The 17,542-nt window shown below is 37.6% G+C and overlaps 1 protein-coding gene across 4 annotated transcripts in view; it reads left to right on the top strand.

Annotated features, from left to right (window-relative positions):
• The first annotated feature begins 3,311 nt into the window (after positions 1-3,311).
• LOC133644777 (spindle assembly abnormal protein 6 homolog) overlaps positions 3,312-17,542 on the top strand; it is a 28,966-nt gene continuing 14,735 nt past the window's right edge. For 2 of the 4 annotated variants that reach the window (XM_062039512.1, XM_062039513.1), the window contains exons 1-6: positions 3,312-3,484; positions 5,336-5,396; positions 10,050-10,129; positions 10,208-10,312; positions 10,477-10,645; positions 16,236-16,313. In XM_062039512.1, the coding sequence (XP_061895496.1) occupies positions 3,402-3,484; positions 5,336-5,396; positions 10,050-10,129; positions 10,208-10,312; positions 10,477-10,645; positions 16,236-16,313 (576 nt within the window). In that variant the 5' untranslated portion in view covers positions 3,312-3,401. The remainder of the gene's footprint in view (positions 3,485-5,335; positions 5,397-10,049; positions 10,130-10,207; positions 10,313-10,476; positions 10,646-16,235; positions 16,314-17,542) is intronic. The other 2 variants (XM_062039515.1, XM_062039514.1) reach the window with 2 other exon arrangements.

The raw sequence follows: 17,542 nt of genomic DNA on the forward strand, positions 1-17,542 counted from the left end.
AAAATGTAAGAAAAAAGAGCAAAAATACAATGAATAGAATATGAATTAATTATTATTATTATATTATATATGTATTATATTATTATAATATATATATATATTATATTATATATTATATTATATTATATATATTATTATTATAAAAAGAAGCTGATATTTTCATACTAATAAATAATATTACAAATGGCCACTCATGACATACATAATGTCCGTTTGTAGCATTTTCAAAGAAATATCAAAACATCCTTCGCAGACTTTTCACATTTTTTTATCAACATTTTTAGCTTTTTAGTCCCAACATGATTTTTGCTCTTTTTTCTGACATATTTATCGTGTTTTTTCCCCCCGACAGGCTATCAAAACTTGAGCTGCGGACCACAAATAGCCCCCGAGCCGCACTTTTGACACCCTTGTTTTAAATCTTTCTGCATTTCGGGTCCAACCGCAACCGCGTCACCACGATCCAATCATTTCACAACACTTTTCAAGTTTTTTTTAAGGAAACAAGGCACACTCTTTTATTCAAGTGAGTCCTTTACGTTGATCCGTCAGCATCATTTTCTCCTACACTTTCATAAGAGTCTTAAAATATATTTATTGATTAAATTATTATATTTATTTGTATTAAACATTTTTATATAAAAGTTACAAAGTTTTACAAAATGCATAAAACAAGCCAAAGTCTGCTTTTCTTCTCACAATTATTTCTTAAAGTCCTCATGTTTTAATTGGTACATAAATCTCACCTTGATAATTATTTAGACATGTGTGATGTTTTTTTTGGGGATTTTCAAGTGTCCGTGACGCAGACATTGGCAAAGGAATAACGAAAGTAAGCCATAAATAAATATTTCATTTGATGGTGATGATTATAATCTGTGTTAGTTGGTGATTTTACAGCAAAAATGTTTGGTCTGCAAACATTCTTGTCATAACAATTTGCATTCTAATCACTGATTTTGTACGTTTTATACACAGTAAACTATTTTGAAAGTGACATTTTTACCAAGCTTTTTTTTTTTTGGCAGGACACACACACACACACACACACACACACACACACACACACACACACACACACACACACACACACACACACACACACACACACACACACACACACACACACACACACACACACACACACACACATATACCACAATAGATATGTACTTTAGCCTTAATATCCAAGGTTTCCCTTTAATGTAACTGAATGTGGCATTTTTCTTACCCCAACACCTTGAAAATAGTTTTTTTTTTTTTTTGAGAAGATGTCAGGTTCAAACACTGATGACATCTATTAAACAAGACAAGAAGCAAGGAATTAAACCGAGACAGGATTCAATTTAGCTCATTGAGGAGAAACATCTGAGCTGTACTCTTGAACAGTCTCCCGCCACGCTCTGATGAAAGGTCGCACGCCTCCTCTTTTATTTGGACTTTCCCTGATTACATGGCAACAGCGGTTTCTAAAGGAAGGGGGTCGTAAACAGCCGTCGCTTTTGGTCACAAAACAGTTAAAAGAAAAGGTGCTTCGTCTCCGCTTTGTAGATCGCGGGTCAAGACAAAATCTTCCCGTGGATTACAATAGATCAAAGAAACCGACACCTTCATGTCGCTTCCCATCCTACACAGTGGAGTTTTACAAGCCTTTTGATTGGTAAGATCAAAGACAGCTTTTGTCTGCTCGCCGGGAACTCATTGAAACACAACAAAGTTTTGTGATAACTTAGATACAATTATTCTGACAAAAAATAAATCAAAGTAATATAGTATATTCTAACCCCCAGAAGAAATGTCACACAAAGTCTGACGCTATTTTTAACTTTTATTGTCAACCTTTGTGGTTTTTATTTCTACGGTGTTTAACATTTTTGCCTCCTCCAAACACTTTCAGACATGAAAAGAAAAGGACAATCGCGCCATCTAGGGGACAGTCTATAAAACAGTTTAGTAAAGAAACGAATTTGTTGTCACCAATTCAGAAAGAGAATAAATATATATGACGCATGCCGAATGTGTCATTAAATACACGATTAATGCTGCATATTCTTGATGACGTTTTATAAAAATGTTTTATGTTTTTACGCAATAATTCTTTCATTTGAATCAAAAAGGTCAACACATTTCAGGAGTCAATATAGATCAGTGTTTCTTAACCATAGTTGGGCCGCGGGCGCCCTCTGGAGGGCCGCCAGCTGTAATACACTTTTCCACCACGTGTGGCAGCAACGACAATATCAAACAAAAAAAGGCTATTGATTTATTTTGATGTTTAATTTATATGTATTGTATTCATTGTTTTTGTCACTGAGAAGTTTCTTAAGCGCAAAAATTATGATTCAATTGGTGAAGCTGGTATTTTAAATTTTCTCTGAAATGTTATTGACAGTTTATTTTAAAAAAACCATGTATATTTGTGTCCTTGGGCAAGACACAAGGACACAACGGCAGTGGGGATCGAACCTGGAACCCTCAAGTTGCTGGCACGGCCACTCTACCAACCGACAAAGGCAGGGAGTATTCCAAAGTCCAGGAGAGTAGATGTAATGAGAGGAGGAATAAGAAGACATTATTACTAGAATGAGATTGGATATCTAAATAGTTTATTGACATTGATAGGGAACATAATACATGATCAGATATAAGTGTAGGACTTCTTTTTAATACATTGTAGGAAATACAATAGAGAAAGGGAAATAAGTTAGTGAAAGAGAAGGTTATGTTAGTAGAATATATTTTAGGATTGCAGTCCGAACACATAGGATATAAAGCATTATACACATATTTAAAAAAGACTGGGTTAAAATAAAAGAATACTGTATAGAGGAGTTTCCACCTCGGTCCACACTCCATGTCAGTAGGTGGCGCTAATGCACAGCACACGCTTGCTTGCCAACCGCCATTAAACCAAAGAAGAAGATTTGCGGCGGAAGGTAAATACTGCACTTTTAGTCAAACTCAAATTCATGTCTAAAAAAAAAAATGTCCCGAGAAAACATTTACGAATTTCCATTTTTGCGTAACATTACTAACCCCTCCCCATTATAGCGTATAATAAATAAAATCAACTTTAGCTCCAAATGAAAGCATTGCAGTCACTAATACAAAAGTAATATTAACGATTGACTTCAGGGCAACACATTCAATGTAAAGTGCGTATACAAATAAAATCTATTATTATTAATATTATTATTGTTAATTACAACACATGAGTTGTTTTAGATATTTAAATTGTATTTAGTTTTTTGTTTTTTTGCGATGGGGGTTTAAAAGGTCAAATAGTGTGCAGCAGGTGGCGGTAATGCGCCATTAAGCTGGAGGCCAAGCGCCGTTAAACAGGAAGAAGTAGAAGAAGAAGAAGAAGAAGTAGTAGTAGAAGAAGAAGAAGTAGAGGAGAAATGAATGTAATGGCGGGAAAGATGGAGAAGATTTTCGCTGAAGTTGTTGAAGTCTGCGTCAGGTGCAGAGACTGCGAAGAAAGGTAGGATTGCTGACATTAAACACAGAAGTGACATATTTATTAGTTTGGTCCCACGCTCGCTCTTAATGAAGTGTGTTGACAAGTTCGCTGGAGTGTTGTATCCACACTTTGTATTTGAACATCAACAACTATGTTGTTCATCTTGTCGTATGCTTTGGCTTCTAGTTCACTCTTTTAATCATGTACTACTTTACACTCATTGTAAAATGTCTAAATCACAGTCTTTCAAACACTAGTTGAATTAGCAGCTGGTTGCATCAGCTCTTTGATCTTTCAGATCAAAGAGCTGATGCAACCAGCAAACATTAAAGAACATTTTTCGTCTTTAATGTTTCCCTTTTGTTTTTAACGTATTTTTGTGGGCTTTTCAATCTACATTATGTTCTCATTGTGAGATCAAACAAAGTCTAACCAAGCTTCCGGTTGCTCGCCACTTTATTTTTTGGGGCGGTATAGCTCGGTTGGTAGAGTGGCCGTGCCAGCAACTTCAGGGTTCCAGGTTCGATCCCCGCTTCCACCATCCTAATTAGGGATGTAAATGCGTTAAAATGTAATATCGGAAATTATTGGTATCGGTTTTTTTTATTATCTGTATCGTTTTTTGTTTTTTTTTATTAAATCCACATAAAAAACACAAGATACACTTACAATTAGTGCACCAACCCAAAAAACCTCCCTCCCCCCATTTCTTTCTGTTATCAATATTCTGGTTCCTACATTATATAATCGGTTGGTAGAGTGGCCGTGCCAGCAAACTTGAGGGTTCCAGGTTCGATCCCCGCTTCCACCATCCTAATTAGGGATGTCCGATAATATCGGCCTGCCGATATTATCGGTCGATAAATGCGTTAAAATGTAATATCGGAAATTATTGGTATCGGTTTTTTTATTATCTGCATCGTTTTTTTATTATTTTTTATTAAATCAACATAAAAAACACAAGATACACTTACAATTAGTGCACCAACCCAAAAAACCTCCCTCCCCCCATTTCTTTCTGTTATCAATATTCTGGTTCCTACATTATATAATTGGTTGGTAGAGTGGCTGATATTATCGGCCGATAAATGCGTTAAAATGTAATATCGGAAATTATTGGTATCGGTTTTTTATTATCTGTATCGTTTTTTTTTTAATTTTATTTTTTTTTTTAAATTATTAAATCAACATAAAAAACACAAGATACACTTACAATTAGTGCACCAACCCAAAAAACCTCCCTCCCCCCATTTCTTTCTGTTATCAATATTCTGGTTCCTACATTATATATCAATATATATCAATACAGTCTGCAAGGGATACAGTCCGTAAGCACACATGATTGTGCGTGCTGCTGCTCCACTAATAGTACCAACCTTTAACAGTTAATTTTACTCATTTTCATTCATTACTAGTTTCTATGTAACTGTTTTTATATTGTTTTACTTTCTTTTTTATTCAAGAAAATGTTTTTAATTTAGTTATCTTATTTTTTTTTTTTTTTTTAAAGTACCTTATCTTCACCATATCTGGTTGTCCAAATTAGGCATAATAATGTGTTAATTCCACGACTGCATATATCGGTTGATATCGGTATCGGTAATTAAAGAGTTGGACAATATCGGCAAAAAGCCATTATCGGACATCCCTAATCCTAATCACTTCCGTTGTGTCCTTGGGCAAGACACTTTACCCACCTGCTCCCAGTGCCACCCACACTGCTTTAAATGTAACTTAGATATTGGCTTTCACTATGTAAAAGCGCTTTGAGTCACTAGAGAAAAGCGCTATATAAATGTATGGAGTGTGTTCACTTTTGTTATTACACTGTTTCTACAGTCTTATTCTTCACGTTGTGTATTCTTCTTGCAGAAAAGCACAGCTCCGCATCTCCGTGGAGCTTCAGAAGCGGCAAAGTCCAGTTCACAAAGGAGTGAGTATGGAATCTTGTAGAAAAACCAGTTTGTGTGGTGAAGGTGTTGAACAACAGCCTTCCAAGATGTTCACCGTATCACTACTACAAAGAAAGTACAGGACACACAAAGCATGGTGGAATGAGGCGGCAACAATGGACCACAGGCCAAACAGCCATTTTAACCCCATAGGACTGCAATCTATTTGCGGAGTCGGTGGTGTACAGGGGGAAGATGACGCAAAGATGTATTCCTTGAATTTGACCATGACACATTTGGAAGATATGACTACAAAAGATTCAAAGTAAAACCAATGTGTTTAGAACTATAAATGAGTTTTTTTATATTGCTTTTTTATCTTTTTATTTAAAAAAAAAGAGCCACTAACAGTGGTTAAAAGTGGGGGAGGGGCCACGGTAGCAGTGTTCAAACTTTGGCCCGGGGTCCTTTTCGGCCCACAGCTCATTTTTCTTATTGACTTGTGACTAGGGATTTAACAATAACCGCTTATAATGATGAACGTGGTAAAAGTCAGACTTAGTATTACCGTTTTAAAATAAAATGATTAAGCAACTGTGATTGATAACTGAAGTTTGATGAACTCGTACTGACTGATGCTAGCTTAAATGCTAACATGAAAACAAGAGACATGAATGTCTTTCCCCATTAGACAATGACATTGTGTACATTGAACCTATGGTCTGTGCTCTCTTAAACCACAGTGATCTTCTATAATGGGAGGGAAGGAGTCGAGGACCACTGAACAGTAGGACGCCACAAGGCCCGGCAGAAATAAATAATAACAGATTTTGTCACGCACTTAATAAAAACTTAGCCATTAAAACAAATCACATACTAAGACCAGACACTATTAGTGAAGCATAAGATTTGAGTCTTGTTTTTATTGGTTGACTAAATTTAAATGTCAGTTAACTTTGTCATGTTTTAGTCATTGTGTATTTGTTTTGATTAGTTATCTTCTTATTTTTGTCAGGGTAAAATAAGTCGTTGACGATAACTGAGAGGGAAATGATTAGTATCATAGACTTGAATGGAAACCGAAAGAGTTGGCCGCAGTGGCGGTGCGGTTATGCATCCTGTTGAAATCCACGGTTGGGCACCTCACGGTCCGATTCAGGGTGCTAACATTCAGTTATTTAATGATTGTCACCATTATCGGTGCATCTTTGGTCCCATTCAGGGTTTCTAAGAACAAGGTTGGCTGTGTTTTCACCACTCCATTAAATGAACTGCAATTGCAAGGCAGGGTAGTGAGTGTCTTTTCTCTTTTTTAAAGCTTTTATTGACGTGTGTTTTTGCTTTTTATCATAAGTGTTTATGTACTCTTAGTTCAGGGGTCAGCAACCCGCGGCTCCGGAGCCGCATGCGGCTCTTTGACCACTCTGATGCGGCTCAGCTGCATACTTGCCGACCCTCCCGGTTTTCCAACGACCCCCCCGATTTTCCCAGGAGACTGCCTCTCCTAGAAATCTCCCAGGGTAAATATTATCCTATTTTCACTCTAATTACTTAATCAAGGGCGTGCCCTAATGGCACTGCATTAATTGTCCTCTATAGCATTTACAAACCGCGTGCCAGTCAGGCCACATGTTATATGTTGCTTTTACTTGCACACGTAGGCGACAGCAAGGCATACTTGTTCAACAGCCACACAGCTTACACTGACGGTGTCCGTATAAGTTAAAGTTAAAAAGTTAACTTTAACACTGTTACGTTACAAATATGCGCCACACTGTGAACCCACACCAAAAAAGAATGACAAAAACATTTCTGGAGAACATCCGCACCTTAACACAACACAACAAATACCCAGAATCCCATGCAGCCCTAACTCTTCCGCTACCACCAAACCCCCCCACACATCAACCCCCCCACACCCCTCTCCGTGCGTCGGTTGAGCGGAAGAGTTAGGGCTGCATGGGATTCTGGGTATTTGTTGTGTTGTGTTGATGTTGTGTTACAGTGCAGATGTTCTCCAGAAATGTGTTTGTCATTCTTTTTTGGTGTGGGTTCAAAGTGTGGCGCATATTTATAACGTAACAGTGTTAAAGTTGTTTTTGTACGGCTACCGTCAGTGTAAGCTGTGTGGCTGTTGAACAAGTATGCCTTGCTGGCACTTACGTGAGCAAGCAAAAGCTGCATTCAACATGTGGCCAAGCAGGTACGCTGTTTGGGCAGGCTGTAGAGGGCGCTAAAAGCAGTGCCAGCACGTCCTGAAATTTTGGAATCTCCCGGAAAATTGAGAGGGTTGGCAAGAAAGACGCTATCAAGCACCAATCAAATAAAAGTCGCGGGCCGCACTAACATTACATTTTCTTAATAAGATGCGTGCCGGTGCGTGTGTCAGAGACCCCTGGTTAACATAGCGCAAAGCAATTTAAGCTTTGTATGCAGTGTTTTTCATTTGAAATTTTCAAAACATTTTTGTGGCTCCCATTGTTTTCTTTAATTTGTGAAACTTTCCAAAATGGCTCTTTGAGTGGTAAAGGTTGCCGACCCCTGTCTTAGTTCAACCAATCAAAAATGTATATTGCATATTTTACCGCTTTGTGGATTGTTTTATTCTTGCTGTTTTTCTGCTATGCAGTGCAGCAAATGAGAACCACGAGCTAAGTCCTGTATGTTGTTATCTTTGTAATAAGTCCCTACAGACACAACATGTCCCTGAGCTTTGGAGATATGCTGTGGTAGTTCCTGTCCCCAAAACCAACACACCAAAAAATGTTAAATGAGTTTAGCTTTGACCTCCATTGTTATGAAGATATTAGAGAAGATGGTCAGGACTGAGATTTTAAAACAAACTCAAAGAGAATTAGATCCTCTGCAATTTGCATATTGAGCCCACAGAGGGCTGGAGGATGCCACTGCAGTGTTTCCCATAAACTGCCAAGATACCTGTGGCGATGGGGGCGTGGCTATCGGCGTGGTCACCATGACATCATCGAGTAATTTGCATAATTTACTACAATGATATGATTTTCTCTAAAAAGGCTCAAAAAATGTATACTTACTAATTAATATCAGTTTTGTGTTAAACGTTCATCCATCCATCCATTTTACAATATAATTACAACACTTTATGTACATATTTATATACAGATTTGAACAATAAGTTATTCACTGAAATATATTTATTAATTGTGGTTCTTACAAAAAATATATCTTATCAAATATAAAAGCTAAAATGTCTCTTAAAGCTCTGCCCCTTTAATTAGTGCATACTAAATAATTTAACTTTAGCCTACTACTACAACTAGGGATGTCCGATAATGGCTTTTTGCCGATATTCCGATATTGTCCAACTCTTTAATTACCGATACCGATATCAACCGATACCGATATCAACCGATATATACAGTCGTGGAATTAACACATTATTATGCCTAATTTGGACAACCAGGTATGGTGACGATAAGGTACTTTTAAAAAAAAATTATAAAATAAGATAAATAAATTAAAAACATTTTTTGAATAAAAAAGAAAGTAAAACAATATAAAAACAGTTACATAGAAACTAGTAAGGAATGAAAATGAGTAACATTAACTGTTAAAGGTTAGTACTATTAGTGGACCAGCAGCACGCGCAATCATGTGTGCTTACGGACTGTATCCCTTGCAGACTGTATTGATATATATTGATATATAATGTAGGAACCAGAATATTAATAACAGAAAGAAACAACCCTTTTGTGTGAATGAGGAGGGAGGTTTTTTGGGTTGGTGCATTAATTGTAAGTGTATCTTGTGTTTTTTTATGTTGATTTAATTAAAAAAACAAAAACAAAAAAACAATAATAAAAAAACCGATACCGATAATTTCCGATATTACATTTTAACGCATTTATCGGCCAATAATATCGGCAGGCCGATATTATCGGACATCCCTAACTACAACCATATTATTTACCAGCAACATAAAGTGAAACAGAGGCAGAAGTGTCCTGCCACAGTCAGTAACAAATAAACAGAAAACAGTAGTGGTCAAATACAAATAAGGCAACAAGAGAAGTATCCTACACTTCTCTTTTGTAAAGTAAATCTGAACAGCCGATACGGGCATCTACATCAACTATATGATTTGCCTGAGAAGCTGGACAGGACAAAAAAATAAAATAAACATTTTTATTTTTTATTTTTTTATTTGTGGCGGACGTAATTCTTTTGTGGCGGGCCGCCACAAATAAATGAATGTGTGGGAAACACTGCACTGTAACTCTTTTAGATATGCTTTTCAAACATTTGGACACAAATGGTACTATTTTGTGATCTTGGAAATGTTGATGATGCTTGTTATGTGGTAGGTCTTTAGATGTTACTTTCTCTCTATGTTTAAATGGATGTCCTGATCTTGCTGGCTGCAAAACAAGTTTACTAATACAGTAAACTAACCTAAATAAAGTAAACAAACCTCCTATCGATATTAATCGTCACGTATCGCATCAAAGAATCAATGTATCGGCACACTCCTATTACAATAAGATTAAATAAGATATGCTTCTTCACACTCCTTTTCGGACATGTTGAATTGTGTAAATGTAATTCTGTGATGTTCCTTAATGTAACTTTTGAAGTATGTCCCAAAAGAAACATAGCATATTGTACTGTAGCTTACCTGACGGTCAACTTTTCTCTCTGCTCTTTGCGTCCATCAGGATCTTCTTGTGAGGTTGACGGATGACGTGGATCCATGTTTTCTCTACAGCCTCCACATTTCAGAGGAAGATTTTCAAAGGTTTGTGTCAGAAGTCCTTCTTCTCACTAATAAACGTGTTGCCTTTTTTGACTTTTTTTCTTCCGTCTAATTGCACAGTTTAAAAGTGCAGCAGAGAATTCGGTTGGAATTCACATCGTTTCCCGACATGCTCATTGAGTATTTTAATGAATGTCGGTCCGAGCAGAAGTCCAGCCATCCCAGGTAGGAATGTAAATAAATAAAGGCCATCCCAGGTAGGAATGTAAATAAATACATGTCAGGTATCCTCCTCCTCCTAATGTGAACTTTAGGATGCACGCGGTTAATGTCTTATCGTGAAAATACACTGCATGCACAATAAATTCGGACATGTTTTTGGGCTGCAGGTTCCAGCTGCTTCTTTCTAGTGACTCTGCCTCCCTCCAAGGCCCCGCCAACTTGTGTGTAATGGAGAGATGTTCCTACCAAGACACGGACCGCCTGACCCTGAGGCTCAAGCCAGGCTCAGACAGAGAAGTCAATGAGTATCTGGCTGCATCTCTGACATCTCTCAAGGTTGGTGTGCTCCAAAACTGATGCGTATACAGTAGTACCTCAACTTACAAGTTTAATTGGTTCTGTGGCAGAGCTCTCAACTCAAAACACTTGTATCTCAAACCAGCGTCAGCCATTGAAGTCAATTAAAATAGAGTATTTAATTGGAAAGGCACAGCATGTTTTGCGTTCGACATATGTGAAGAGCGGTGTGGTTAAAAGGTCGGAATCGGGTAAAAAAAAAGTGCCACATAATTTGGGGCATTGTAAAACAATGACTATGTCCATTCATTTGACTGGGAATTTCGAGATAAACGGGTATTTTTGAAATAATAAGTAATACAACAATTGTCCTGGATCAGTGTTTTTCAACCTTTTTTGAGCCAAGGCACATTTTTTTCATAAAAAAAATACGGAGGCACACCACCAGCAGAAAAGGTTAAACAATGAAACTCCACCAGGTTGTCGTGCCTTATTTTGACTTTGTTGTTGTTTCCTGTGTGTCGTGCTTTAGTTCCTGTCCTGCGCTGTTATTTTGGTGACCTTTCCTGTTTTGTTGGTGTTCTCCTGTAGCAGCTTCACGCCTTCCTTTGAGTGCTATTGCCCGCACCTGCTTTGTTTTCGCAATCAAGACTATTGAAGTTGTGCGTACGCTATCCTTCTTTGTGGGGACATTGTTGATTGTCATGTCATGTACGGGATGTGCTTTGTGGACGCCGTCTTTGCTCCACACGCTGTAAGTTTTTGCTGTCGTCCAGCATTCTGTGTTTGTTGACTTTGTAGCCAGTTCAGTTTTACTTTTGTTTTACATAGCCATTCCTATGCTTCAGTGCCTTTTCCTAGCGGGACTTGCCTTTGTTATTTTATGGTTTAAGCGTTACATACCTTTTTACCTGCACACTGTCTCCCGCTGTGCTCTGCATATTGGGATCACGACAAACCATCCTCGACGCGTTCCCACTTCTATCAATCAATCAATCAATCAATGTTTATTTATATAGCCCTAAATCACAAGTGTCTCAAAGGGCTGCACAAGCCACAACGACATCCTCGGTACAGAGCCCACATATGGGCAAGGAAAAACTCACCCCACTACAAAGCAATGAACTACCTGCTGCCACCTACTGGTATGGAGTATTACATAGTTACCCTGCCAAGCTCTACACCGCACAGGCACTAGACAACGGCACATTATTAGGACTATTGATTGGCAAAAAATATTTTTTGGAACAATTAGGTTAAGTTGCATAATTTCCCACGGCACACCAGACAATATCTCACGGCACACTAGTGTGCCGCGGCACAGCGGTTGAAAATCACTGTCCTAGATGATATGATGAATGGGTTGTTGTTAGGGATGTCCGATAATATCGGCCTGCCGATATTATCGGCCGATAAATGCGTTAAAATGTAATATCGGAAAATATCGGTATCGTTTTTTTTATTATCGTTATCGTGTTTTTTTTTGTTTTTGTTTTTTTAAAATTAAATCAACATAAAAAACACAAGATACACTTACAATTAATGCACCAACCCAAAAAACCTCCCTCCTCATTCACACAAAAGGATTGTTTCTTTCTGTTATTAATATTGTGGTTCCTACATTATATATCAATATATATCAATACAGTCTGCAAGGGATACAGTCCGTAAGCACACATGATTGTGCGTGCTGCTGCTCCACTAATAGTACTAACCTTTAACAGTTAATGTTACTAATTTTCATTAATTACTAGTTTCTATGTAACTATTTTTATATTGTTTTACTTTCTTTTTTATTCAAGAAAATGTTTTTAATTTATTTATCTTATTTTTTTTTTTATTTTTTTTTTTTAAAGTACCTTATCTTCACCATACCTGGTTGTCCAAATTAGACATAATAATGTGTTAATTCCACGACTGTATATATCGGTTGATATCGGTTGATATCGGTTGATATCGGTATCGGTAATTAAAGAATTGGACAATATCGGATATCGGCAAAAAGCCATTATCGGACATCCCTAGTTGTTGTTGGAATTTTTCAAAACAGTTGATAAATGTTGACGTAGTAACAGTTTAAATTTGAATGGGTATTTCAGGAAAATCGGGAATTTGTACGGAAAGAAAAACTGTAGTTTTGTTGTCCCAATTAAGAAGAAAGTTTCAAAGGATGAATGGTCAAAAACGGTTGAAAAATGTGGACTGTGAAAGCTTTCCAGGAAGAGGTAAAAATAGGACTTTAGAAATCGTGGAATTTTTTTTAACTTGGTAGCGGTAGTTTGATTGTCCAAAGGTCAGTGGAGTGTGTGGATTGAAATCGGCTGAGAAATGTGGAAATTGTGTAAGTTGGAAAAATGGCCCATTCATTTTCAATGAGAAAAATGACCCGGGTATTCTGGGTAATAAACAATATTTTTTTCATTTTTTTTTTTTGGGCAGTTCACGATTACCGGTCGAGCCGAACGTTTCGATACTCGAATGGTTCTGATCGGATGCAAAGTGTGTGCTGTGGAGCGTGCCAAAGTGCTTGTCGTTCACACAAAAAGTATTAAAACAAGCTAACTAGGAACATGTAGAAAAGAATATAAGAGTCATTTATTAGACAGGAACAAACATCATATTAGAGCAACATGGGGCATCCTGAATAGTATTATTAAAAATGGCACTAAGAAAGGTTACGCTCAAAACTTTATAGACGAAAACATAAAAAATGACAATATGAACGAAGCAGTGGAACACTTTAATGACTACTCTGTAAATATAGGAACCTATTTAGAGCTAAGGGTTTGAAAAACCGGGTCAGTTAGGTACCTCAATGACACAATAAATAGAAATGTTCCTAAATAATGTGACAAAAGAGGAAGTAATCAAAGTTGTAAAGAAATGTAAGTAAGACTTCAACAGACTGTCACGGATGAAATATGAAAGGAATAAAATGGGTTATTGAAGGAATTTTCGAACCTTTAACGTATGGCTATAAAGAACGAGAGAAGAACATATATGTTAGTAATTGCTATGAAGTAGAAAAGGGGTAGGATAAGGGTTGCAAAGGGGTGGAAAGTTTCGGGTAAATTTCCGGAAATTTACGACGGGAAGTTAAACTCTGGAAGTTTGGAAATTTTGACCATTTTTTGATTATTCAAAGTTGGACACCGTAAATCTTATTGTGTAGAATAAGATGAGAAGCTTGTAAAAGACTAATGCAATGCCACACACAGATATAAGTAGTCAGCTAAACAATTGGAGTAGTCTTTAAAAATATTTGAGTGATGGACAAATGAATAGAAATAGGCTAGATGAATAAATGAACAGTCAATCAGCATGCTAAATCAAACTATAAGCTACATTCTTGTATGACAACAGAACAGCTAGCTAGCAGAACAGAAGGCGGAGGAAACTACACATTTTGATTTAGTATTTGCTACTTGAACTTTACACATCACAAAAAAGGTCAATTTGGATCGCTAACGCTGTTAGCATAAATTAATGGGATTTAACATAGAGGAAAATTAGCATCACGGCTAACGGATAAATATTTTGGGTTCATTATGAGACTGTGGTGGTACATAAACCTAGCTAGCTAGAGATATTGGCCCCAAAATCATTGAACAAGTACAGGAACAGCTAGTCTGCTGGAGTAGTCTACATTCATACAGTAACAAGCAATTACACCTCTATTACACTTAAATACCATAGATCAAATATATTTACCCCATCAACACTTACCTGACTGGAGGAAGTCCTTGGGCTCAAATACTAGTGTGGCCTCAATAGCCCTGCTGTAGTGTGTAGCATGCTGGGAATTATCTGGGCATGTGATGGAGGAATGCACAGTGCAGGGTTGAAAAATTCGACTGAATTTGCATGAAATCAGGTTGTTTTAGCTAATAATCATGCTGCAAGATCTAGCATGTTGCATTCAATGTTTATTCCCGTTAATTCCCATGGAAAGTTTCCAACTTAGAATTTTCCCGGAATTTTGCAACCCTTGGTAGGATTAAATAAGCTTTGCTTCTTCCTACTCCTTTTTGGACATGTTGTAAAGTAAAAAAAATGAAAGTATGTGGTGTATAATATTGAAACTGTATACATGTTGGAAATAAACTTCAGCCAAACTAAACAATGAGTCATGTCAACCTCTAGCTATAAACTATTTTGTTTGGCTCTTATGGGTTCACTGTGACATTTGTTAAAGCAACTCATGGTGGGTATGCTTGTATCTCAAATGTTTGCTTGCATCACAATTAGCCAAGAGACAGCTCTTATCTCAAAACAAAACACTAATTAAGTCAGGGTTGTCTTCAAGGGGCTTTTTGTCATGTATTTTATATCCTGCCTTCTTACGGCTTTGTGCACGTAATGACATCCATACTGTTGCGTTGACCAGCTCTTCCTCCCAGGGAATTTCAAATTGCTCGTCACTCCCAAGTTCTTTTTATGGCACATAAGCTGAAGTTTAAATGGATCACCAGGCAGTAGTTGGTATGTTGTGGTTTATTCTCAAATATTTGACAATAATGAGACCAGCCTTGCACAACCCATCCAGATGCGTGGGTCTACCCGGTCTTCCTCTGCTTCCGCCTCCCCGTTCTCTCCTACCTCGTTGTTTTGTCTACCCTTTGCATTCCAAAGCTTCAAGGCCTACACACAGTCAAACTTTTACTTTGCAGACTGAATTGGAAAAACACTAGCTGTTTTGTAGTATGACTATGGAAGTAAAGAAGTAACACTTAAATATGGATATATGTAAAAAATCTGGTTCCGTCAATACCTAGCACATGCACACACTTTAGCTTTAGGTGTTGTTAGCCAATAGTAGCAATTTGAATAGCTAGTGTTCACTGTCATTGAACGTATATTCTATCATAACATGACTGCAAGTTGTTTGTGTGCTGACGAGACCGGGTGAGTGACAGCCGTGAACACCAATCATCAATCGGGACGAGAACGTTTTTTTATTACATAAACTTTGTCATTTTGAAAAAGAGACAACTGTCAAACAAATGTGTATTGTACGTGCTATCAATAAAAGGACAGCATTGTAAGGGTCTGCCTTTATTAGGAAGCTACCCACACACAGAGAAACCAGCTCCATAAAGACAGTCAGCAGCACCAAAGCTAGACTAAAACCTGTTGCGTTGACCAGCATTCCTCCAATGGGGAATTCAAATTGCTAGTCTCTCCCAGATTCTTTTTATGGCAATACGCTGATGTTTATATTCAATCTCCAGGCAATAGTTGGTATTTTGTAGTTTATCCTCAAAGCTTAGAGGACAAACCTGAGACCAACCCAGCACCCAAGCGTTCCCTAGCCCGGTCCAGATCGGTCTACCAAAACCCCGGAACTCCTGTCTACCTCCTCCTTCTCCTGTCCCCCCCACCTGCTGTTTCCCCAGTCTAGCTGTGCTCCGTATCTTAGAAATGTAATGGCAGTCTCAACAAAGACAGCGCTCTGACTCTAACCAAGGACACTCGAATCCAAGCACTTTGTACCACACGAGACATTAGCTGATGTAAATATGACTATAGGAGTTTTTAGAAAGAAGTAACACTTAAATATGGATATGATTCCAAAATATGTTTTTACAATAATTAACGAAATAACGTGGACATGACTTCTCTGTTTCAGTTGGGAAAACAAAGCCTGGAGGAGAAACTCCAAAGAACTGAAGAGGATCTGTCCAGGCGGCTGAAACATGCTCAGCAGGTGTTTGTTTATGACAAATTATTGACACAGTTCTTTCATTGGGTATTCCTATAGCCTTTGCCATGGGGTCCAATAGGGATGTCCGATAATATCGGCCGATAAATGCTTTAAAATGTAATATCGGAAATTATCGGTTTCGTTATTATCGTTATCGGTTTTTAAAAGTAAAATGTATGACGTTTTTAAACGCCGCTGTGTACACGGGCGTAGGGAGAGGTACAGAGAGACAATAAACCTTTAAGGCACTTCCTTTACGTGCATGCCATCCCAGTCACGTAACATCTACCGGCTTTACTCATTACGAATTGATGCAAGACATACTTGTTCAACAGCCATACAGGTCACACTGAGGGTGTCCGTATAAACAACTTTAACACTGTTACAAATATGCGCCACACTGTGAACCCACACCAAACAAGAATGACAAACACATTTCGGGAGAACATCCGCACCGTAACACAACATAAACACAACAGAACAAATACCCAGAATCCCTTGTAGTACTAACTCTTCCGGGACGCTACAATATAAACACCCCCGCTAACCCCACCTCAACCTCTCATAGTCTCTCTCAGGGAGAGCATGTCCCAAATTCCAAGCTGCTGTTTGGATAGATAGATAGATAGTACTTTATTGATTCCTTCAGGAGAGTTCCCTCAGGAAAATTAAAATTCCAGCTGCAGTGTACAGAATTGAGATCGAATTTAAAAAGTAAATAATGGGGGTTTAAATGAAAACACAATAGAAAAATATTACAGTAAGAATAAAAATAAAAAGCAACAATGAGAATAAAAATATAACAGTAAAATAAGAATATAACAAGAGAAACTAGGCAGTAGTGACCATGTTATGAAAAAGTATTGCACTGTTATTGTTTTGAGGCATGTTAAAAAAAAAGAATGCACTTTGTGACTTCAATAATAAATATGGCAGTGCCATGTTGGCATTTTTTTTTCCATAACTTGAGTTGCTTTATTTTGGAAAACCTTGTTACATTGTTTAATGCATCCAGCGGGGCATCACAACAAAATTAGGCATAATAATGTGTTAATTCCACCCAGGGCCGGCCCGTGGCATAGGCCGTATAGGCAAATGTTAAGGGCGCCGTCCATCAGGGGGCGCCACGCCAGTGCCACAAATGTTGGAGAGAAAAAATAAAAATAAAAGTTGGTACTATTATTTCTAAATACAAAAAATAATCCCACGTTAATTAAAATGCAAAGTAAAGC

The sequence above is a fragment of the Entelurus aequoreus genome, linkage group LG27 (assembly GCF_033978785.1).
Source record: "Entelurus aequoreus isolate RoL-2023_Sb linkage group LG27, RoL_Eaeq_v1.1, whole genome shotgun sequence".
Taxonomy (NCBI): domain Eukaryota; kingdom Metazoa; phylum Chordata; class Actinopteri; order Syngnathiformes; family Syngnathidae; genus Entelurus; species Entelurus aequoreus.